The sequence below is a fragment of the Oncorhynchus kisutch genome, unplaced genomic scaffold, assembly GCF_002021735.2.
Source record: "Oncorhynchus kisutch isolate 150728-3 unplaced genomic scaffold, Okis_V2 scaffold1731, whole genome shotgun sequence".
Lineage (NCBI taxonomy): Eukaryota > Metazoa > Chordata > Actinopteri > Salmoniformes > Salmonidae > Oncorhynchus > Oncorhynchus kisutch.
In genome coordinates this window covers 1-24,402 of record NW_022263676.1, presented here as the reverse complement: position 1 = coordinate 24,402, position 24,402 = coordinate 1, and the positions used below count along the sequence as shown (strand labels likewise).

The window sequence follows — 24,402 nt, the reverse complement described above, 5'->3', positions numbered from 1 at the left end:
AGCTAACCGATCGCTGCAGCTGTACATAGTCTATTGGTAAATAGCCCACCCTTTTCACCTACCTCATCCCCATACTGTTTTTATTTATTTACTTTTCTGCTCTTCTGCACACCAATATCTCTACCTGTACATGACCATCTGATCTTTTATCACTCCAGTGTTAATCTGCAAAATTGTAATTATTTGCCTACCTCCTCATGCCTTTTGCACACATTGCATATAGACCCCCCCTTTGTTTTCTACTGTGTTATTGACTTGTTAATTGTTTACTCCATGTGTAACTCTTTGTTGTATGCTCACACTGCTATGCTTTATCTTGGCCAGGTCGCAGTTGCAAATGAGAACTTGTTCTCAACTAGCCTACCTGGTTAAATAAAGGTGAAATAAAAAAATAAAATAAAAATGTAAATCTTATTAAAGAGACCAGTGTACAATCACTATGTACATAGGGCAGATATAATTCTACATGAGTTCGTTTTCATAAACTACACGAGTTATGGTAAATTTTCATTTTGCCTAAATCGTTGTTACCTCAAATAATGATATTATTGAATTGTTTTTGGTTTTTGTAAACGAGCGGATATGACGTTTAGTCTGGTGAACACGCTTTGCAGATGTAAACTTGTGGCGTTCATGTGCCAGTCGGAACTAGGAAACTCAAATGTCCGACTTGCTGACTGGTTGAAATCGGCACGTGTACATAAGTACAACCAATACTTGCATATTCGGAAATTTCAGTGTTTCCTAGTTACGACTATCACGTGAACGCGGCAACGGGAGCAGAAACACACATGTGTTGTAGCGGTTCTTATTATACCTCCGCGGTCGTAGCTGGACAAACATTTATACAAACGAATTGAATCCACATAGCATTGAAGAAGAGGCGCCACCTACATCATGAATGATTTTGGAAGCTACCCTCCGCCGAACTTTGTCTCGCCTCCTCCGGGTTCGATGGTGAGTCCGCCAACGTTCCTTCCACCCCCGAGCAACTTCCAGCCCGATATGTGGAACTGGTACGAGCCACCGTCCGAGCCGTGGAGATACAACGGCCAGGGAGAACACTGGAACTGCGGCCCCGGACCAGGTCGACCCAGAGGCTCATATGGTGAGTATTATACTAACTAGGAGAGTTATGGTTCTAGCAGCGGCCTGGTAAAGAGGCTTCTTTGCACGGTCCCTAGGTTGACACGTGCCTGGCTGAGAGCCCCTGGTGGACTACTATGACCTATACCAATCAGGTCTGTTGAAGTAAACCTTCATGACGCCAGTTAGTGGGGTAGGTCAGTAGGGCTGACCAAGCTTGGCCCCGTGTAATGTACATATCATTTGGGCAGAGGGGATGCTGGTTCACGTCTGGGTTGAACCAGTGTCTGGGCAGAGGAGATGCTGGTTCACGTCTGGGTTGAACCAGTGTCTGGGCAGAGGAGATGCTGGTTCACGTCTGGGTTGAACCAGTATCTGGGCAGAGGAGATGCTGGTTCACGTCTGGGTTGAACCAGTATCTGGGCAGAGGAGATGCTGGTTCACGTCTGGGTTGAACCAGTATCTGGGCAGAGGAGATGCTGGTTCACGTCTGGGTTGAACCAGTATCTGGGCAGAGGAGATGCTGGTTCACGTCTGGGTTGAACCAGTATCTGGGCAGAGGAGATGCTGGTTCACGTCTGGGTTGAACCAGTATCTGGGCAGAGGAGATGCTGGTTCACGTCTGGGTTGAATCAGTATCTGGGCAGAGGAGATGCTGGTTCACGTCTGGGTTGAATCAGTATCTGGGCAGAGGAGATGCTGGTTCACGTCTGGGTTGAATCAGTATCTGGGCAGAGGAGATGCTGGTTCACGTCTGGGTTGAATCAGTATCTGGGCAGAGGAGATGCTGGTTCACGTCTGGGTTGAACCAGAATCTGGGCATTATTAACAGAACAGAAGTGTCAGATTGGTGATGACTGAACTGCACCCAGCAGTAGGTCGGCAAGTCATAATATTGTTGTTTTGACCTTTGACCCACAGGCCAGAACTTCCATCGTGGAGGCGGAAGGCAGGACTATGGTCGTCCCAACAACCATGGGAAAAAGGTAGTAAATCCACCATCAAACCAAAAGCCAGGTCTCTGATATATATTTTTTATTTTATTGCACCTTTATTTAACCAGCTAGGCCAGTTGAGAACAAGTTCTCATTTGCAACTAAGACCTGGCCAAGATAACGCAAAGCAGTGTGACACAAACAACAACAGAGAGTTACACATGGAATAAACAATAAACAAGCCATTAACACAGGTAACTGCAAAAATAATGATAACACTTGAGTAAATGAGGGATACAAAGTACACCGAGTATATAAAACATGCAGAACTCTTCTCTAATATTGAGTTGCAACCCCCTCCCCCCTCAACAGCCTCAGTTGGTCAAAAGCGTTCCACAGGGATGCTGACCCATGTTGACTCATATGCTACCCATAGATGTCAAGTTGGGTGGTGGACAGTTCTTTAAATACACAGGAAACGGTTGAGTGTGAAAAACCCGGCAGCGTTGCAGTTCTTGACACCAACCTGTGCGCCTGGCACTGACTATTGTCTTGCCCGTTCACCCTCTGAAAAGCACACATACACGATCCATGTCTCAAGGCTTAAAAATCCTCCTTTAACCCATCTCCTCCCCTTCATGGATGGTGGTACACAGACACACTGTGGCCCCTCATGATGATTTGTTTTTTTGTGTCCCCCATCAGTTGGCCATCCCCGTCTTAGACAGTGTAACACTCCAATAGGGGGACTGACTGATTTGACTGTAATGGGTTCAAATGTTTTGTTTTCTTTCCAGCAGAAAAATAAAAAAGAACCAGAGTTTTCACATTTCTGTGACCCGTGTGACCGAGGCTTCAAAAACCAAGACAAGTATGACCAACATGTCTCTGAACATGTCAAGGTAACTGATTCTCATGATCAAATTATTCTGATTTGACATGAGGTGATGAACCGAATGTAATGACATCATACTAGGTCATCAGGGTTCCAAGCTTCAAATCAAATTGTATTAGTCACATGAGCCTAATACAACAGTACTTTACAATACCTTACAGTGAAATGCTTACTTAAGAGCCCCTAACCAATACCTTACAGTGAAATGCTTACTTAAGAGCCCCTAACCAATACCTTACAGTGAAATGCTTTACTTAAGAGCCCCTAACCAAGACCTTACAGTGAAATGCTTACTTAAGAGCCCCTAACCAAGACCTTACAGTGAAATGCTTACTTAAGAGCCCCTAACCAACAATGCCGTTTAAAAATATATATACAAATAAGAAATATAAGTAACAAGTAATTAAAGAGCAGCAGTAAAATAACAATAGTGAGACTATATACAGGGGGGTACCGATAGAATCAATGTGTGGGGGCACCGGTTAGTTGAGGTAATATGTAGGTAGAGTTATTAAAGTGACTATGCATAGATGATAACAGTAGCAGTTGTATAAAGGAGAGGGGGGACAATGCAAATAGTCTGGGTAGCCATTTGATGAGGTGTTCAGGAGTCTTATGGCTTGGGGGTAGAAGCTGTTTAGAAGTCTCATGGACCTAGACTTGGTGCTCTGGTACCGCTGGCTGTGCGGTATCAGAGAGAACAGGCTATGACTTGGGTGGCTGGAGTCTTTGACAATTTGTAGGGCCTTCCTCTGACACCGCCTGGTATAGAGGTCCTGGATGGCAGGGAGCTTGGCCTCGGATGTACTGAGCCGTACTCACAACCCTCTGTAGTGCGTTGCGGTCGGAGGCCGAGCAGTTGCCATACCAGGCAGTGATTCAGCCAATAATCTGCTCTCGATGGTGCAGCTGAAGAACCTTTTGAGGATCTGAGGACCAATGCCAAATCCTTTGTCTCCTGATGGGGAATAGGTTTTGTCGTGCCCTCTTCATGACCGTCTTGGTGTTCTTGGACCATGTTATTTTGTTGGTGATGTGGACACCAAGGAACTTGAAGTTCTCAACCTGTTCCACTGCAGCCCCATCGATGAGAATGGGGGTGTGCTCGGTCCTCTTTTTCCTGTAGTCCACAATAATCTCCGTTGTCTTGATCATGTTGAGAGAGATGTTGTTGTCCTGGCACCACACGGCCAGGTCTCTGACCTCCCTATAGGCTGTCTCGTCATTGTCGGTGATCCGGCCTCCCACTGTTGTGTCATCTGCAAATGTAATGATGGTGTTGGAGTCGTGCCTGGCCGTGCAGTCATGAGTGAACATGGAGTGCAGGAGGGGACAGAGCACGCACCCCTTAGGGTCCCCTGTGTTGAGGGTCAGCATGGCAGATGTGTTGTTACCTACCCTCACCACCTGTTGCGGCCCGTCAAGAAGTCCAGGATCCAGTTGTAGAGGGAGGTGTTTAGTCCCAGGGTCCTTAGCTTATTGATGAGCTTTGAGGGCACTATGGTGTTGAATGCTGAGCTGTAGTCAATGAATAGCATTCTCACATAAGTGTTCCTCTAGTCCAGGTGGGAAAGGTAGCGTGGAGTGCAAAAGAGATTGCATAATTTGTGGATCTGTTGGGGTGGTATGCAAATTGGAGTGGGTCTAGGGTTTCTGGGATAATGGTGTTGATGTGATCCATGACCAGCCTTTCAAAGCATTTCGTGGCTACAGACGTGACTGCTATGGGTCGGTAGTCATTTAGGAGGTTACCTTCGTGTTCTTGGGCACAGAGTCTATGGTGGTCTGCTTGAAACATGTTGGTATTACAGACTCGGACAGGGAGAGCTTGAAAATGTCTGTGAAGACACTTGCCAGTTGGCCAGCTCATGCTCGCAGCACACATCCTGGTAATCTGTCTGGCCCTGCGGCCTTGTGAATGTTGACCTGTTTTAAGGTCTTACTCACATCGGCTGCGGAGAGCGTGATCAGTCTTCCAGAACAGCTGGTGTTCTCATGGGAGAGCTGTATGTGTCTCTGTGTGTGGAGTACAGGTGGTCCAGAGTTTTTAATGTGTATTTATTTATTTATTCCAGACGCCCCGTTCCCAGCCACGCCTCTGTTCTATCCTGCCGGTACAGCGTACAACCAGCCACGCCTCTGTTCTATCCTGCCGGTGCAGCGTATAACCAGCCACGCCTCTGTTCTATCCTGCCTGTGCAGCGTATAACCAGCCACGCCTCTGTTCTATCCTGCCGGTGCAGCGTATAACCAGCCACGCCTCTGTTCTATCCTGCCGGTGCAGGGTATAACCAGCCTCTGTTCTATCCTGCCGGTGCAGCGTATAACCAGCCACGCCTCTGTTCTATCCTGCCGGTGCATCGTATAACCAGCCACGCCTCTGTTCTATCCTGCCGGTGCAGCGTATAACCAGCCTCTGTTCTATCCTGCCGGTGCAGCGTATAACCAGCCTCTGTCCTGTCCTGCCGGTGCAGTGTATAACCAGCCTCTGTTCTATCCTGCCGGTGCAGCGTATAACCAGCCTCTGTTCTATCCTGCCGGTGCAGCGTATAACCAGCCTCTGTTCTATCCTGCCGGTGCAGCGTATAACCAGCCTCTGTCCTGTCCTGCCTGTGCAGCGTATAACCAGCCTCTGTTCTATCCTGCCGGTGCAGCGTATAACCAGCCTCTGTTCTATCCTGCCGGTGCAGCGTATAACCAGCCTCTGTCCTGTCCTGCCGGTGCAGCGTATAACCAGCCTCTGTCCTGTCCTGCCGGTGCAGCGTATAACCAGCCTCTGTCCTGTCCTGCCGGTGCAGCGTATAACCAGCCTCTGTCCTGTCCTGCCGGTGCATCGTATAACCAGCCTCTGTTCTATCCTGCCGGTGCATCGTATAACCAGCCTCTGTTCTGTCCTGCCGGTGCAGCGTATAACCAGCCTCTGTCCTGTCCTGCCGGTGCATCGTATAACCAGCCTCTGTCCTGTCCTGCCGGTGCATCGTATAACCAGCCAGCTGTATGTTGATAGTGTCATCGTTCAGCCAAGTCTCTGTGAAACATAAGATATAACAGTTTTGAATGTCCTTTTGGTAATTAAATTTTTTGCATAACTCGCCGATTTTATTGTCCAAAGATTGCAAGTTTGCTGGCAGAATGGAAGGAAGTGGGGGTTTATTCGATCGCCTATGAATTTTCAGAAGGCTGTCCGCCCCCTTTTCTCCGCCTCCTCTTCATGCAAATCACAAGGATCTGGGCCTGTTCCAGAGAAAGCATTTCCGTTGTTAGTCAACCTTCAGTAAAACAGGCAAAGCATTGTGTTGGTCTACCTTCAGTAAAACAGGCAAAGCATTGTGTTGGTCTACCTTCAGTAAAACAGGCAAAGCATTGTGTTGGTCTACCTTCAGTAAAACAGGCAAAGCATTGTGTTGGTCTACCTTCAGTAAAACAGGCAAAGCATTGTTAGTTAACCTTCAGTAAAACAGGCAAAGCATTGTGTTAGTCAACCTTCAGTAAAACAGGCAAAGCATTGTGTTAGTCAACCTTCAGTAAAACAGGCAAAGCATTGTGTTAGTCAACCTTCAGTAAAACAGGCAAAGCATTGTGTTAGTTAACCTTCAGTAAAAGAGACTTCTGTTTTTTAGTGCTCAGTTGAAGACTGCAGCTTCACTGCTCATGAGAAGCTGGTCAACATTCACTGGAAAAATGTAAGTAGACCGCCAGCCTCAGCTATTACCCATCAACCCCTCATCTATATAGAACCAAGCATTAACCTCTTCCTGTATATTCATTTTATTTTATTTAACTAGGCAAGTCGGGTTAAGAACAAATGATTATTTCCCATGACGGCCTAGCAAAAGGCCTCCTGCGGGGACTGGGGCCTGGGATTAAAAATCAATACAATATAAATATAGGACAAAACACACATCACAACAAGAGGGACAACAATACATAAAGTGAGACCTAAGACAACAACATATCAAGGCAGAAACACATGGCATCACAACATGGTAGCAACACAACATGGTACAAACATTATTGGGCACAGTCAACAGGACAAATGTCAAGAAGGTAGAGACAACACATCACACAAAGCAGCCACAACTGTCAGCAAGAGTGTTGCTTCTATACATGTATAGAATAACAATACCCTAACTCCTCCTGTCTGGAACCGCGTGTTTAACCTCCTCCTCCTCCTGTCTGGAACCGCGTGTTTAACCTCCTCCTCCTCCTGTCTGGAACCGCGTGTTTAACCTCCTCCTGTCTGGAACCGCGTGTTTAACCTCCTCCTGTACCGTCTCCTATAGAACCGTGTGTTTAACCACCTCCTGTACCGTCTCCTATAGAACCGTGTGTTTACCCTCCTCCTCCTGTCTGGAACCGTGTGTTTAACCTCCTCCTCCTGTACCGTCTCCTATAGAACCGTGTGTTTAACCTCCTCCTGTACCGTCTCCTATAGAACCGTGTGTTTAACCTCCTCCTCCTGTACCGTCTCCTATAGAACCGTGTGTTTAACCTCCTCCTCCTGTACCGTCTCCTATAGAACCGTGTGTTTAACCACCTCCTGTACCGTCTCCTATAGAACCATGTGTTTAACCTCCTCCTGTACCGTCTCCTATAGAACCATGCCCCAGGGGCAAAGAGAATCAAGCTGGACACTCCAGAGGAGATTTCTAAATGGAGAGAGGAGAGGCGCAGGTCAGTACTGTAGTATGTTTTTAACATGGTAATACTTTGTTGTAAGGTGCAGTCAATCATCAGCAATGCTTTTGTTTCCTCAAGTTCTCTTGAAATGACTACTTCTGGATTAGATCTGATTCTGTGGTCCATATGAACAATGTGCTGTTACCACCAGTATCGGGGCCTAATATTAACACCTGCCAAATTTGCGTAGATTCTGGCAGTAGTAAGATGTTTATTTTACCAGCCATGTGGACCGGTACCCCCTGTATATAGCCTCCACATTGACTCTGTACCCCCTGTATATAGCCTCCACATTGACTCTGTACCCCCTGTATATAGCCTCCACATTGACTCTGTACCCCCTGTATATAGCCTCCACATTGACTCTGTACCCCCTGTATATAGCCTCCACATTGACTCTGTACCCCCTGTATATAGCCTCCACATTGACTCTGTACCCCCTGTATATAGCCTCCACATTGACTCTGTACCCCCTGTATATAGCCTCCACATTGACTCTGTACCCCCTGTATATAGCCTCCACATTGACTCTGTACCCCCTGTATATAGCCTCCACATTGACTCTGTACCCCCTGTATATAGCCTCCACATTGACTCTGTACCCCCTGTATATAGCCTCCACATTGACTCTGTACCCCCTGTATATAGCCTCCACATTGACTCTGTACCCCCTGTATATAGCCTCCACATTGACTCTGTACCCCCTGTATATAGCCTCCACATTGACTCTGTACCCCCTGTATATAGCCTCCACATTGACTCTGTACCCCCTGTATATAGCCTCCACATTGACTCTGTACCCCCTGTATATAGCCTCCACATTGACTCTGTACCCCCTGTATATAGCCTCCACATTGACTCGGTACCCCCTGTATATAGCCTCCACATTGACTCGGTACCGGTACCCCCTGTAGAGATAAGAGGTTGACCGATTTAATTAGGGCCGATTTCAAGCTTTCATAACAATCGGTAATCTGCATTTTTGGATGCCAATTATATTGCAGGAAACTGCGCGGCAGGCATCTGTTACGTGAGGGCAGGCAGCAAGGAGGGAAGTTAACCACCCTCTGTCCTGTCCTGCCGGTGCAGCGTATAACCAGCCACGCCTCTGTTCTATCCTGCCTCTGTCCTGTTTCTGTTACGTGAGGGCAGGCAGCAAGGAGGGAAGTTAACCACCCTCTGTCCTGTCCTGCCGGTGCAGCGTATAACCAGCCACGCCTCTGTTCTATCCTGCCTCTGTCCTGTTTCTATTACGTGAGGGCAGGCAGCAAGGAGGGAAGTTGCTAGCTAGCATTAAACTTATCTTTGATAGTTTTTTTAGAATCTTATCATAATCACTAGTTAACTACACATGGTTGATGATATTACTAGTTTAACTAGCTTGTCTTGCATTGCACATAATCAATGTGGTGTCACTTTTCTTGCGTTCAGTGTAAGCAGAGTCGGGGTATATGCAGCAGTTTGGGCCGCCTGGCTCGTTGCGAACTGTGTGGAAACCGTTTCTTCCTAACAAAGACCGTAATTAATTTGCCAGAATTGTACATAATTATGACATAACATTGAAGGTTGTGCAATGTAACAGCAAAATCTAGACTTAGGGTTGCCACCCGTCTGATAAAATACATAACGGTTCCGTATTTCATTGAAATAAACGTTTAGTTTTCGAAATTATAGTTTCCGTATTTGACCATATTAATGACTTAAGGCTCATATATTTCTGTGTTTATTACATTATAATTAAGTCTATTATTTGAGCAGTCTGACTGAGCGGTGGTAGGCAGCAACAGGCTCGTAAGCATTCATTCAAACCACACTTTCCTCCGTTTGCCAGCAGCTCTTCGCTGTGCTTGAAGTACAGCGCTGTTTATTATTTTTTTATTTAACCTTTATTTAACCAGGTAGACTAGTTGAGAACAAGTTCTCATTTGCAACTGCGACCTGGCCAAGATAAAGCATAGCAGTGTGAACAGACAACACAGAGTTACTGTTGGTGGAATTTCTAAATTCCTATATGTTTTATAGCCAAAATCAAATTCGCACTCTCTCTATTCATTAATGAGTTGTAAATTCATTAATTATGCATGAAGTATAACCAGCCTCTGTCCTGTCCTGCCGGTGCATCGTATAACCAGCCTCTGTCCTGTCCTGCCGGTGCATCGTATAACCAGCCAGCTGTATGTTGATAGTGTCATCGTTCAGCCAAGTCTCTGTGAAACATAAGATATAACAGTTTTGAATGTCCTTTTGGTAATTAAATTTTTTGCATAACTCGCCGATTTTATTGTCCAAAGATTGCAAGTTTGCTGGCAGAATGGAAGGAAGTGGGGGTTTATTCGATCGCCTATGAATTTTCAGAAGGCTGTCCGCCCCCTTTTCTCCGCCTCCTCTTCATGCAAATCACAAGGATCTGGGCCTGTTCCAGAGAAAGCATTTCCGTTGTTAGTCAACCTTCAGTAAAACAGGCAAAGCATTGTGTTGGTCTACCTTCAGTAAAACAGGCAAAGCATTGTGTTGGTCTACCTTCAGTAAAACAGGCAAAGCATTGTGTTGGTCTACCTTCAGTAAAACAGGCAAAGCATTGTGTTGGTCTACCTTCAGTAAAACAGGCAAAGCATTGTTAGTTAACCTTCAGTAAAACAGGCAAAGCATTGTGTTAGTCAACCTTCAGTAAAACAGGCAAAGCATTGTGTTAGTCAACCTTCAGTAAAACAGGCAAAGCATTGTGTTAGTCAATTTCATTGAAATAAACGTTTAGTTTTCGAAATTATAGTTTCCGTATTTGACCATATTAATGACTTAAGGCTCATATATTTCTGTGTTTATTACATTATAATTAAGTCTATTATTTGAGCAGTCTGACTGAGCGGTGGTAGGCAGCAACAGGCTCGTAAGCATTCATTCAAACCACACTTTCCTCCGTTTGCCAGCAGCTCTTCGCTGTGCTTGAAGTACAGCGCTGTTTATTATTTTTTTATTTAACCTTTATTTAACCAGGTAGACTAGTTGAGAACAAGTTCTCATTTGCAACTGCGACCTGGCCAAGATAAAGCATAGCAGTGTGAACAGACAACACAGAGTTACTGTTGGTGGAATTTCTAAATTCCTATATGTTTTATAGCCAAAATCAAATTCGCACTCTCTCTATTCATTAATGAGTTGTAAATTCATTAATTATGCATGAAGTAGATCGAGACCAGTCTTAAAAGCCAGGTAACAGCGTTTATTGCAAGAGTACTAACCAAAAATACAAAGACCCTTACATTTTAAAGAGAGAACATAAAATGACATCATCAGTTTCTCACACTCTCTTCGATTCCCACAATAGCCCAGTGTTTTCAGGTCCGGAGATGTCTTCTACTCCCCTCATAAACCAGACATTCCAATCTGTCTAAAAGATATCTTCTCCTCCACAAATGGTACATCAAGGACCATTCTTATCTGTCAGAAAAGATACATCATCCCTCTCCCTTAAACTTCCCGCGAGGTACAGACAATTAATTCGTTTCACTTACATTTTCAGTAACAGCTTAACCAAGAGCCCATACATAATAGTATTAGAATAAATGGTTCTATTTGAAATGTATACATTATTAATCATTTCAACTATAATTTCCTCCAACAGTTACACATGGAGTAAACTATTAACAAGTCAATAACACAGTAGAAAAAAAGTCTATAACATTGTGTGCAAAAGGCATGAGGAGGTAGGCGAATAATTACAATTTTGCAGATTAACACTGGAGTGATAAATGATCAGATGGTCATGTACAGGTAGAGATATTGGTGTGCAAAAGGGCAGAAAAGTAAATAAATAAAAACAGTATGGGGATGAGGTAGGTAAAAATGGGTGGGCTATTTACCGATAGACTATGTACAGCGGCAGCGATCGGTTAGCTGCTCAGATAGCAGATGTTTGAAGTTGGTGAGGGAGATAAAAGTCTCCAACTTCAGCTATTTTTTTTTTTGCAATTCGTTCCAGTCACAGCCAGCAGAGAACGAAAGGCGGCCAAATGAGGTGTTGGCTTTAGGGATGATTAGTGAGATACACCTGCTGGACCGCGTGCTACGGGTGGGTGTTGCCATCATGACCAGTGAACTGAGATAAGGCGGTGCTTTACCTAGCATGCACTTGTAGATGACCTGGAGCCAGTGGGTCTGGCGACGAAGATGTATGACTTCAAGCCCATCAACTCCCGAGGCTGGCAGTACTATAGTGCCTATAAGAACATCCAATAGTCAAAGGTCTATGAAATACAAATGGTATAGAGAGAGAGAGTCCTATAATAACTACAACCTAAAACTTCTTAACTGGGAATATTGAAGACTCATGTTTTAAGGAACCACCAGATTTCATATGTTCTGAGCAAGGAACTTAAACGTTAGCTTTTTTACATGGCACATATTGCACGTTTACTTTCTTCTCCAACACTTTGTTTTTGCATTATTTAAACCAAATTGAACATGTTTCATTATTTATTTGAGACTGAATTGATTTTTATTTATGTATTATACTAAGTTAAAATAATTGTTCATTCAGTATTGTTGTAATTGTCATTATTACAAAAACAAAAATGGTCCGATTTTAATCGGTATCGGCTTTTTGTGGTCCTCCAATCGGTATCGGAGTTGAAAAATCATAATTGGCCGACCTCTATTATAGAGCCTCGCTTGTTATTTTACTGTTTCATTATTTGTTCCTTTTATTTTCTTTATCTATTTTGTACTTACAAATAAGTGTTATTTATTTTCTTAATGCTGTTGGTTAAGGGCTTGTAAGTCAGCATTTCACTAAGGTCGACACCTGTTGTATTCGGTGCATGTGACAAATAAAATGAATTTGACATGCGGCAATGTTGATGACAACAACGCTGTTTCCACTTTGCTTTTTAATATTAATCCACTTCTGCAATTACACTATTAGCTAATGCTAATTGCTACCTTACTAACAAATGTACTGAGTCCAAGCAAACGTAACGAGCAAATACAGCCTGATAATACCAGTGATGGTGTAGAACTAAATCTGCATGTTTTTTGTGCAACAGTAACTTCTAAATCAGAGGAATTCACGAAGCAAGAATATGTTAGCTTCGTGAAGTAGGTAAGAGAGAACATTCAATGTAGCCAAATATTTAAGAGTCTCCTAGGAAACACTTGTCAACACTTTGGTTCCTACCCTGTCACAGTAACTCCTCCCTGGCATTTTCATTTGTTATATCAAACACTGTATTCGACGTGCCCACTATTATATTCTAACTATAAAATTTGAATAATCATTCTATTTCCATGATTCCAACAGTTCACCCAAGTGTTATGCTCTAAATCACAAGTCAAATTGCAATTTCAACATTTGGTTAAAAATAAGGCCTAGATTGTTTGCCCATATCATGCAGCCCTACGTGGCATTGTGGAAATTCTCAAATGAGTGTAGAATTTCTTGAACAGTATAAAACAATCAGAATAGAGAAAGACCCATTGATATCACTTAGACTGTACAGTATGTGTTGCCACCCTGGGGTCATGTACAGTAGGTGTTGCCATGACCCCAGGGGTGGCAACACCAGCTGTGGGTAGACATTCAGAGACTTGTCCCGAAGCCACTCCTGCGTTGTCTTGTCTGTGTGCTTAGTGTCGTTGTCTTGATGGAAGGTGAACCTTCACCCCAATTTGAGGTCCTGGGCGTTCTGGAGCAGGTTTTCAGCAAGGATCTATCTGTACTTTGCTCCGTTCATCTTTCCCTCGATCCTGATTAGTCTCCCAGTCTCTGCCGCTGAAAAACATCCCCACAGCATGATGCTGCCACCACCATGCTTCACCGTAGGGATGGTGCCTGGTTTCCTCCAGATGTGATGCTTGGCATTCAGACCAAAGAGTTCAATCTTGGTTTCATCAGACCAGAGAATCTTGTTTCTCATGGTCTGAGAGTCTTTAGGTGCCTTTTGGCAAACTCCAAGTGGGCTGTCATGTGCCTTTTACTGAGGAGTGGCTTCCGTCTGGCCACTCTACCAGAAAGGCCTGATTGGTGGAGGGCTGCAGAGATGGTTGTCCTTCTGGAAGGTTCTCCCATCTCCACAGAGGAACTCTGGAGCTCTGTCAGTGACCATCTGGTTTTTAGTCACCTCCCTGACCGAGGCCCTTCTCCCCCGACTGCTCAGTTTGGCAGGGCGGCCAGCTCTTGGAAGAGACTTGGTGGTTCCAAACTTCTTCCATTTAAGAATGATGGAGGCACTGTGTTCTTGGCTGCAACTTTGAAAGTCCCCATTTTTTTGGGTACAATTCCCCAGATCTGTGCCTCGACACAACCCTGTCTCGGAGAGATACGGACAATTCCTTTGACCTCATGGCTAGGGTCTGAATACTGATGTAAATGAGGTATTTCTGTTTATTTTTTATCGTTACACCGGTTTTCGCTTTATCCTTCAAGGGGTATTGTGTAGATTGCTTCTTTCTTTTATTTGATCAATTTTGCAACGTAACGTGGTAAAATTCAAGGGGTCTGAATATTTTCCGAAAGTAGGGTGTTTTTGTTCCAGTTTGTTTAGCTGTCTATAGAAGCATATACAGTATAGGTGTTTTGTTAGCTTTAAGGGTATTTTTGTAGTGGTTATTTTTCAGGGGAGATCAGGTTCTCATTCTCAATGGTGACCTGAGAACAAACTATTCAACATCATTCAGTAAAACAGACACAGCCGTTTCAGATTCACAACTTTTCAATAACACAAATTATTACAATCTACCAAAACACTCACAAACTAGAGTGAATCTATTCCTCATCAGCTTTCTAAACTACTGGGATTTTAGAGGTTCAGCTGACCAGCTGATAAATGATGCATTGATGAGTATTAAACCTGAACACTGCAGCCAAGAGTTTTAGAGTAATGGCTGCTGCATTCTGATAAATGGGAAGTCCCATAATGAGGGGCTGCAGGAACGTTGAGTGTCCAGCCTGCTTTCTGTTTAGGGAGAGGCCTGGTCTAGTTCTATAAAGCCTTGAATCTCAGCTTTACCAGCTCATCTGTCTGTCTTTTTATTTTTTTTACATTTTTGCTAATCCAAAAGCCCAAATATTTATGGTTGGGAACCTGCTCAATGAGAGGACCATCACATAAATGTGTAAACCATCTGAAATATCTCAATGAGAAAAAACAGGATGTATTTTGTTTTTCCCGCCGCATGAAGGACCTATTTCAAATCCATAAGGGCTTTCTGCAAGGTAACCAAATCTGATGCTCTAACAGGCTGGTCAGCAGCAGGGCCAATGGTGTTATTATCATATAGATTAATGTTCGCTTTTTGCAGATATATTATTAATATAAATAGTAAAGAGGATGGGTCCCAACATCAACCCTTGCGGGACACCTTTTAGTAATTTCAAGGTCACGTGACACTATCAGAAAGCACACATCAGAGCTTTGTCTCTGTCTGTACAGGAACTACCCGACCCTGGTGAACGTGGAGAAGAGGAGGAAGGTGATGGATGCCAGGGAGGAGACTGGAGCGGTGCTGGAAACCGCTCAGTTTGGGTACTTCTTCCTACATTTTTATTTGTTTTTATTGGTTTGTACAAGTTAGGTTACAAATACAACAGGATGATATTGTACTGATGCACAAGTTTCCTCCACGGAATAGTTGGGACCTAATATTGGCTGAACTATTAAGGCCATGCTACAACATGCTGTGTGTTCTGTTGTCAGGAGGATGAGGGGTAGGGGTTGTGGACAGCGTGGTGGAAGGTTCCAGAGGGGCAGATGGGCCAGACCAGGTCCTCGTCAGTCAGAGAGACCGCCACACCCCACTCAACCCCCCATGGAGAGGCCTCCACCCCTCACTCAGTACCCCAGGGAGGGAGACCCACTGGGGGCTCTTGCCAACAGCGACCCAGGTCAGTCAGTGATCCAGGAACCTGCCAGAGACTAGTTTTTTAAAGGTCCTAATGTCTGTTCCTGTATACACAACCCCTGTTGACTCTGACCCCTGCAGACTCTGATACAGAGGAGCCAGTCAGTGGAGGTGGGGTGACTGTGGCCCCTAAACAAATGACATCAGGGCTGGGATCTCTGATGGCCAGCTACGGCTCCATGACCGAGAGCGACAGTGACCAGGAACCACAAGGTGAGCTTTAAATGTCTGTTTTCCCCGTATGGAGGCTTGTTTTCTCTGTCTGTGTGTGGAGGCAACAAACAGAAGACGTCGATTCCACTGTTTTAGCTTTAATATTTTAACTTTCATTATATTTCGTTATTCAACACGTTGAGATGTAAAGTTAGTGGTGTCTCAGTCCTGCCCATCCAGAGGACCAGTCAGCTGCTGAAGGAGAACCAGGCAATGCTGAAGGCTCTGTCAGCCAAGCCCCAGAACAGTGCTTCATCTGGGGCTAAGAGACTCTACCCTGAGCCCCCCCGGGAACCACAGCCTGGGTCTGGTCCTCATAGACCTAGTCGGGGGAGAGGAAGAGGAGCGAGAGGAGGACGAAACAACATGGACACCCCCCAACAGCGCCGCGCCACTCTGCTTGAGATGGTAAGACACCGGGAAAGAGGCATCAAGGCACAACTGATTTTACAAATCGGTTGAGATAAAAGTTAAACATTTTCAAGTCTGTATTGTGAATGTAGTTAGCATTTTTTTCTGCCTGCTGAATTGTTCTATGACCCCTGACCTTTACAGTTACTGGCCCCAGACATCCGCCATGAGAGGAACGTGCTCCTGCAGTGTGTTCGCTACATTGTCCGAAACAACTTCTTTGTACTGGAGGGTCAAACTCAGGACCAGGAGGGAACTCTGGGTAGCACGGTGACCAGAGATGACCCTAACCTTGACCTCCAGACACAGGAAGTGAGAGCAGATGATCTGAGGGCTCTACTCCCAGCTACCTCTGTGGTTGGTCCAGATGAAAAAGGTGACCAGGTGAGGTCATCACTAGAAGGTACCCAGAAACCACCAGTCTGCCAGGGACCTTCAGAGGTGGACATTTTGAATGGTGAAGATGTTCATCCTGAGGAGATGCCAGGTGCAGCCTCTAACCCTGATGTCATAACTCAGCTGAACTCTAACCCTGATGTCCTGGGGACTGTGGCTGAGCAGTCTGTAGCCCAACAAGTGGGAGAAGACCAGAGCATGGAAGAGAACACACAGAGTGGACCAGCCGGCTCACAGTCACATCCCCTCCAGGAAACCCCAATGGACTTGGCTGTGAAGGCTAATTATGGAGATGGTCACCCTGAAGACCACTCCCAGACCTCCATCCCCAACTATGATGATGAAGTCTGGGAGACCCAAGACCCCTGAAGTCACCCTGACCCTTCAATCAAGACTATCACCCTTCAATCAAGACTGCCACCCTAACCTTTAAATCAAGACTGCCACCCTAACCTTTAAATCAAGACTGCCACCCTAACCTTTAAATCAAGACTGCCACCCTAACCTTTAAATCAAGACTGCCACCCTAACCTTTAAATCAAGACTGCCACCCTAACCTTTAAATCAAGACTGCCACCCTAACCTTTAAATCAAGACTGCCACCCTAACCTTTAAATCAAGACTGCCACCCTAACCTTTAAATCAAGACTGCCACCCTAACCTTTAAATCAAGACTGCCACCCTAACCTTTAAATCAAGACTGCCACCCTAACCTTTAAATCAAGACTGCCACCCTAACCTTTAAATCAAGACTGTCACCCTAACCTTTAAATCAAGACTGTCACCCTTCAATCAAGACTGTCACCCTAACCTTTAAATCAAGACTGTCACCCTAAAAGCAGATTTATTCTTGATCCAGAAATGTGGTCCGGAGGCTCCGTACAATTGCGTAGCCTCCGGAGGCTTGCAGAGGCCAACTCAAGCTCCGCATTGCCGTGCACCTCCAAATTTTGTAACCATGCAGAGCTCTGTATAGCTCCGTTTTTGACATAATTGGATGACTGTAGTTGGGGGCGGGACTTCCTGTATAAACACAAAATTCCTTCCTTCACAACAGCTCTGAAGTATGAATGCCCTGACTTCTGTAGAGGCCGTATCGCAGTAAATGCTGTACGGCCATATCGGATTGGCCATGCAGAGCCTTTAACCCTTAAATCAAGACAGTCCCCTTGACCTTTCACCTTGTCTCTGATGTTGGCGAGTTATTTCCCTACAGTCATTTATGTTTTCATCTAAACATCAACTACCTCTGGCATTTTATTTGTACTCTTCTTTTTTCAACATGGAAATAAATGACTTGTTCTACTGTGGGAATATAACCCAGGAAATCGATAGTTCTTGGACCATCTTTGTCCTTTTTCAAATCAAATGTATTTGTCACATGCTCGTGTTTAGCAGATGTTATTGCGGGTGTAGCGAAATGCATGTAAGCTATGTATCAGTCTTATGGCATGTGGATGGAAGCTGTTCAGGAGCCTGTTGGTGTCAGACTTGATACAACGGTACCACTTGCCCCGCGGAAGCAGAGACAAGTCTATGGCTTAGGTGGTTATAACGGTTCTGGATGGAGGGAGCTAGGCCCCAGTGATGTACTGGGCTGTCCTCACCACTCTCTGATATAGAGATTCTGGATGGCAGGGAGCTGGGCCCCAGTGATGTACTGGGCTGTCCTCACCACTCTCTGATATAGAGATTCTGGATGGCAGGGAGCTGGGCCTTTGTTAACAACTACTTTTGGGACCTTGTTAACATTACAACATGAAATCCGTGTCTTAAACGTTGCTACGTTTTGTAAATAGCGAAGAAAACATGTAATCTGCTTGACCATATTAAAGTTACTTATCTCACAGATCACGAAGTCAGATCATTTTCACTCCATTCACATGCTTATCAGTTTGAGCCATACACAGGCTTGTCATGTTGTTATTTGAACAGGCCCTGGTCTACAGTGAAATCATCTCATTTCAGTCCTCCTTTATGATGATTCATTTTGTTCTATCTCTCGTAGCTCATTAGTACACCTTTTGTGGTTGAAATGTATATCTATTGTGTGTCCTAGGATACAACAATTAATTGAACCCCTAACCCTGGTAACGGAGGACATCAGGTGGGTGTTGGGCAGAACCCCTAGGTCCTGGAGAACATCAGTTGGGTCTGGGTGTTGGGTTGAACCCCCTAGGTCCTGGAGAACATCAGTTGGGTCTGGGTGTTGGGCAGAACCCCTAGGTCCTGGAGAACATCAGTTGGGTCTGGGTGTTGGGTTGAACCCCCTAGGTCCTGGAGAACATCAGTTGGGTCTGGGTGTTGGGCAGAACCCCTAGGTCCTGGAGAACAGGTAACGGAGGACATCGGGTGGATCTGGGTGTTGGGTTGAACCCCCTAGGTCCTGGAGAACATCAGTTGGGTCTGGGTGTTGGGCAGAACCCCTAGGTCCTGGAGAACAGGTAACGGAGGACATCGGGTGGATCTGGGTGTTGGGCAGGACCCCTAGGTCCTGGAGAACATCAGTTGGGTCTGGGTGTTGGGTTGAACCCCCTAGGTCCTGGAGAACATCAGTTGGGTCTGGGTGTTGGGTTGAACCCCCTAGGTCCTGGAGAACATCAGTTGGGTCTGGGTGTTGGGCAGAACCCCTAGGTCCTGGAGAACAGGTAACGGAGGACATCGGGTGGATCTGGGTGTTGGGTTGAACCCCCTAGGTCCTGGAGAACATCAGTTGGGTCTGGGTGTTGGGCAGAACCCCTAGGTCCTGGAGAACAGGTAACGGAGGACATCGGGTGGATCTGGGTGTTGGGCAGGACCCCTAGGTCCTGGAGAACATCAGTTGGGTCTGGGTGTTGGGTTGAACCCCCTAGGTCCTGGAGAACATCAGTTGGGTCTGGGTGTTGGGTTGAACCCCCTAGGTCCTGGAGAACATCAGTTGGGTCTGAGTGTTGGGTTGAACCCCCTAGGTCCTGGAGAACATCAGTTGGGTCTGGAGCAGAGTTAGAGGTTAGGAGACAGACGTCAACAAGCAAACACACAGGTTACACTTTACTGGGAGAACATTTTGATGGATTAGTGCAGTGTTATAAATGGGAGAGATTTACTTTTCAACACTTGGATGGTACAGCCTACCTCAAGCTGGTCCCCCTCTGACTCCGAGCACAGATAATCAGACTGATCTGAACTCACTGGTTCTGGTGGATGGGATACTTCCTAGGGAGCTCAGACAGTTGATGGTCCTCAAGTCATTTGGAGGTAAATTGAGGGCCATTTTTATAAGCTCAGCATAACTACCATTTCTTTCTTTCTCAAATGTCAACCAAAGCTTAACACACTATCTATTGGGCTTCACTGAATTGTAGGGCATCAGGGCTTTCAGTGGTCGACCGTCCAACTCCAGCATGTAAATCCTGGTGGGGACAGTTTTTAGATGCATGCCAGCAAAGCCGATGCACAACACTAAACAATACATTAATTGCACTATAATGTTGACAGGGGGGGGCAACAAACTGTTAGGGACTATATCAATCTGTCCCAACACCTTACCACTGCTACACCTGACTATCAGCGGAGCCTTGTCTGGCAGCGAAACGGTTCATTCATCCTGTTGGATTCGTGGTAAACTTTGAACATTGAGATATTAAAGACATGATAGATCAGACGCATAGTGTATAAAAAGAGACTGGGTTTATGCCAGAAGGTAATGGGTCTCCGTAGAAAGACCGATGGCTTTGGAATGTGTTGGGTGGATGGGAGGAGATCACAGGATTGCTATAAGGGAAGTGGATGGACATCTGTGGATTAGGCGAAGGAGGGGTTGAGGTCAAGAGGTCAGGTCAGATCCCCTGAAGGGAGTAATAAGGGTTTAGTATCCCATTTCCCTCATCCTGTGGAACCATAAGATGTAAGGGTTGGAGAGAAAGAGTGTCCAAAGTGGGGTATACAGTGCCTTGCGAAAGTATTCGGCCCCCTTGAACTTTGCGTTCTTTTGCCACATTTCAGGCTTCAAACATAAAGATATAAAACTGTATTTTTTTGTGAAGAATCAACAAGTGGGACACAATCATGAAGTGGAACGACATTTATTGGATATTTCAAACTTTTTTTAACAAATCAAAAACTGAAAAATTGGGCGTGCAAAATTATTCAGCCCCCTTAAGTTAATACTTTAGCGCCAAAAAAAAGATATTCCCTTTTTGTAGTCTGTAATGTTTTGACGAGTTTCAGAACCGGTGTAGTATGACTCAATCTTGGGCCTGTATTGAAGCTTTGCCTGTTTGATGGTTCGTCGGAGGGCGTAGCAGGATTTCTTCTAAGCTTCCTTGAAAGCGGCAGCTCTAGCCTTTAGCTCAGTGCGGATGTTGCCTGTAATCCATGGCTTCTGGTTGGGGTATGTACGTGCGGTCTACTTATTGATGAAGCCAATGACTGATGTGGTGTACTCCACAATGCAATCGGCAGAATCCCGTAACATGTTCCAGTCTGCTCGCAAAACAGTCCTGTAGCTTAGCATCTGCTTCGTTTGACCACTTTTTATTGATCTAGTCACTGGTGCTTCCTGTTTTAATTTTAGCTTGTAAGCAGGAATCAGGAGGATAGAATTATGGTCAGATTTGCCAAACGGAGATAGGGCTTTGTATGCGTCTCTGTGGAGTAAAGCTTTTGCTTTTTTGACGCCTTCTGGTTGCACATTTTAACATGCTGATAGAAATTTGGTAAAATGGTCCCTGGCTACTAGGAGCGCTGCCTCTCGGTGAGCGTTAACTTGTTTGCTTATGGCGTAATACAGCTCATTCAATGCTGTCTTAGTGCCAGCCTCTGACTGCGGTGGTATGTAAACAGCTACAAAGAATACAGATAAACTCTCTCGGTAGGTAGTGTGGTCTACAGCTTATCATGATATACTCTACCTCAGGCGAGCAAAAGCTCTAGACTTCCTTAGATATCGTGCACCGGCTGTTTACAAAATACATAGACCGCCGCCTCTGTCTTACCAGACGCCACGTTTCTATCCTGCCGGTACATCGTATAACCAGTATGTTGTTGAGCTGTGACTCCGTGAAGCATAAGATGTTAGTTTTTAATGTCCCGTTGTTAGTTTAATCTTCCGCGTAACTCGTCGATTGTATTGTCCAAAGATGGCACGTTTGCTAGCAGAATGGAAGGAAGTGGGGGTTTATTCGATCGCCTACGGATTCTCAATCGATCGGCCTCTCTTTCTCTGCCGCCTCTTCACGTGATCGGGGCCTGTCCCCGAGGAAGCAGTGTGTCCTTCGTGTCGGGCTCGTCAGAGTCGTGAAAGGGGAAAAAAAGGATTCTGCTAGTCTGTAGTGAGTAATCGCAGGCCTGTTTTCCAGAAGTTATTTTCGGTCATAGAAGATGGTAGCGGCAACATTATGTACAAAACAAGGTTTAAAAAACAAGTTTCAAACAACGCAAATAAACAATCGACTGGGGGCATGTAAAATGTCTGCCATCTTCTTCGGGGCCATCTTACAGTAACTTTTTGTTCAGCACTTTTGAAATGTACAGCGACAGAATTCAGAACATGGGCCTTTCTTACAGTATTCTCTGCACACAAAGTCAGAACCGTAGGATAAATAAAGGGGCATATAAGCAGACATTTAAAGCTCAACAATATTCAATAATTACATTTCTCTAGAACAGGCTATAGAGAGTTCTGTTCTGACATGTGCACCACAAGTTGCACAATTATGCAGCAGCATACAAGATATCTTTGGATTCATTCATTTTGTCATCAAAGTCCGGCATTCTCTGGATTTATGGTGCTTTCAAGACAACTGGGAACTCAGCAAAAAACAAGGTTAAATCATGTCAGTGATCTTCAGATCGGAGCTCTAGAAAGAGGCCTGAGTTCCCGACTTGCAATTCCGAGTTATATGACCATTTGAAATGTATTTTCCCAGTCTCAGCCCCGAGTTTCCTGTTGTTTTGAGCACGGCAGAAGTCATGCTGGATTGACAGCATGGCCAATGTTGAATGTTTATCTGTTTAAGCTTGGAAAAGAGACCGTTAAACCCAAACCCACTCCACTGAAAAGCAGGCTAGTGATTGCTTTGCAATGCTTGGAGTTAGTCACTGATTCCTTCCAAACCACTCATTGTTGAATATGCGTTTGCAATTTGTGTAATGTTTATGGCCGATGAGCACAAGTTTTAACTTCTCTTCATATGACAAGGATTAAAAAGGATTTCCCTGTAGATTGTTGATTTGATTCATGACTGCTAGATAAGATTTTGAAAGTATGATGTTGCCATGATCAGTCCAATCAGAGCTACTGTAGATATTTAGTATTTTTATTAGGATCCCCATTAGCTGTTGCAAAAGCAGAAGCTACTCTTCCTGGGGTCCACACAGAACACAGAACACGGAACACGGAACATAATACATTATGACATAATACAGAACATCAATAGACAACAACAGCTCAAGGACAGAACATATATTTTTAAAGGCACACGTAGCATACACATCAATACACACAAACTATCTGCGTCCAATAGGGGAGAGGCGTTGTGCCGTGAGGTGTTGCTTTATCTGGTTTTTTATTTGACCAATATGAGATGGGAAGGAAGTTCCATGCAATAATGGCTCTATATAATACTGAACGCTTTCTTGAATTGTTCTGGATTTGTGGACTGAAAAAATCCCTGGTGGGATAAGTGTGTGTGTCAGAGTTGTGTGTAAATTGACTATGCAAACAATTTGGGATTTTCAACACATTGTTTCCTATAAAAAGAAGTAATGCTGTTAGTATCTCAGCGCTTAGCCAAGAGAGATTGGCGTGCATGGTATTTATATCACCCGTCTGATTACAATGAAGAGCAAGATGTGCTGCTCTGTTCTGGGCCAGCTGCAACTTAACTAGGTGTTTCCTTGCAGCACTGGACCACACGACTGGACAATAATCAAGATTAGACAAAACTAGAGCCTGCAGAACTTGCTTTTTGGAGTGTGGTATCAAAAAAGCAGAGCATCTCTATTTATTATTGACCTCTCCCCATCTTTACAACCATTGAATCTGTGTGTTTACAATCTAAGGTAATGCCAAGTAAGTTAGTCTCCTAAACTTGTTCAACAGCCATACCATTCATTACCAGATGTAGCAGAGGTCTAGAACTTAATACAACGTGATTTGCGGTCATTTTATCTGTGGCCAATGACCTTGCGCCTTCTTGGATGGCACTTCTAATGTTATGGCAGCGTCCAAGGGTTTGAATTTTTGAGCTCTACCCTTAGATTTAGTGGTGAAGTACAGTGCTTTGGGGAAGTATTCAGACCCCTTAACTTTTTAAACATTTGTTAAGTTAGTCTTATTCTAAAATGGATTAAATAAAATAGTTTCTCAGCAATCTACACAAAATATGCCATAATGACAAAGCGAAAAAGGTTTTTAGAAATGTTTGCAAATGTATAAAAATAAAAACAAGTATCAGACCGATTAATTTAAGGAGAGGTTTTTTTATGTCACATGGTCTGTGAAGACTCCAAGCATCATTTCATCAATTATGGACAACTCATGAACTAGGATTTAAACATGTTTTGATTCAACTCGTATTATATTGAATGTAGGCTACCTTGTTCTGCGTGTGTAAAATTGGCTCGGCTGAGAGGGTAGGCAACCTGTTCTGTGTGTGTTCAGGTGTGTTAAATTGCCCCGGCTGAGAGGGTAGGCAACCTGTTTCTGTGTGTGTTCAGGTGTGTTAAATTGCCCTGGCTGAGAGGGTAGGCTACCTGTTCTGTGTGTGTTCAGGTGTGTTAAATTGCCCTGGCTGAGAGGGTAGGCAACCTGTTCTGTGTGTGTTCAGGTGTGTTAAATTGCCAAAATTGCCCTGGCTGAGAGGTAGGCAACCTGTTCTGTGTGTTGTTCAGGTGTGTTAAATTGCC

General features: G+C 44.7%; 1 protein-coding gene across 3 annotated transcripts; it reads left to right on the top strand.

The window, feature by feature from the left end:
- The first annotated feature begins 664 nt into the window (after positions 1-664).
- LOC109882150 (nuclear fragile X mental retardation-interacting protein 1-like) lies at positions 665-18,363 on the top strand. Of its 3 annotated transcripts, XR_004208438.1 has the most exons (11): positions 665-1,108; positions 2,008-2,072; positions 2,819-2,923; positions 6,537-6,599; positions 7,514-7,590; positions 15,024-15,116; positions 15,288-15,475; positions 15,574-15,705; positions 15,872-16,113; positions 16,261-17,978; positions 18,091-18,363. XR_004208438.1 is itself a non-coding variant. In XM_031818945.1 (10 exons), the coding sequence occupies exons 1-10, from the start codon at positions 898-900 to the stop codon at positions 16,879-16,881; spliced, it is 1,794 nt and encodes a 597-aa protein (XP_031674805.1). In that variant the 5' UTR covers positions 665-897; the 3' UTR covers positions 16,882-18,363. The 3 variants fall into 3 exon arrangements, 2 of the variants coding, with proteins under 2 accessions (XP_031674805.1, XP_031674804.1); XM_031818945.1 differs by having other exon boundaries at positions 2,822-2,923; positions 16,261-18,363; XM_031818944.1 differs by having other exon boundaries at positions 16,261-18,363.
- Positions 18,364-24,402: the final 6,039 nt, after the last annotated feature.

Excerpts from the sequence above, each read along its gene's own strand:
- LOC109882150 (XM_031818944.1), top strand. The coding sequence starts at position 898 with ATGAATGATTTTGGAAGCTACCCTCCGCCGAACTTTGTCTCGCCTCCT. Across the intron at positions 2,924-6,536 it reads ATGTCTCTGAACATGTCAAG|TGCTCAGTTGAAGACTGCAG; the intron begins GTAACTGATTCT and ends TCTGTTTTTTAG. Across the intron at positions 15,476-15,573 it reads TCTTGCCAACAGCGACCCAG|ACTCTGATACAGAGGAGCCA; the intron begins GTCAGTCAGTGA and ends TGACCCCTGCAG.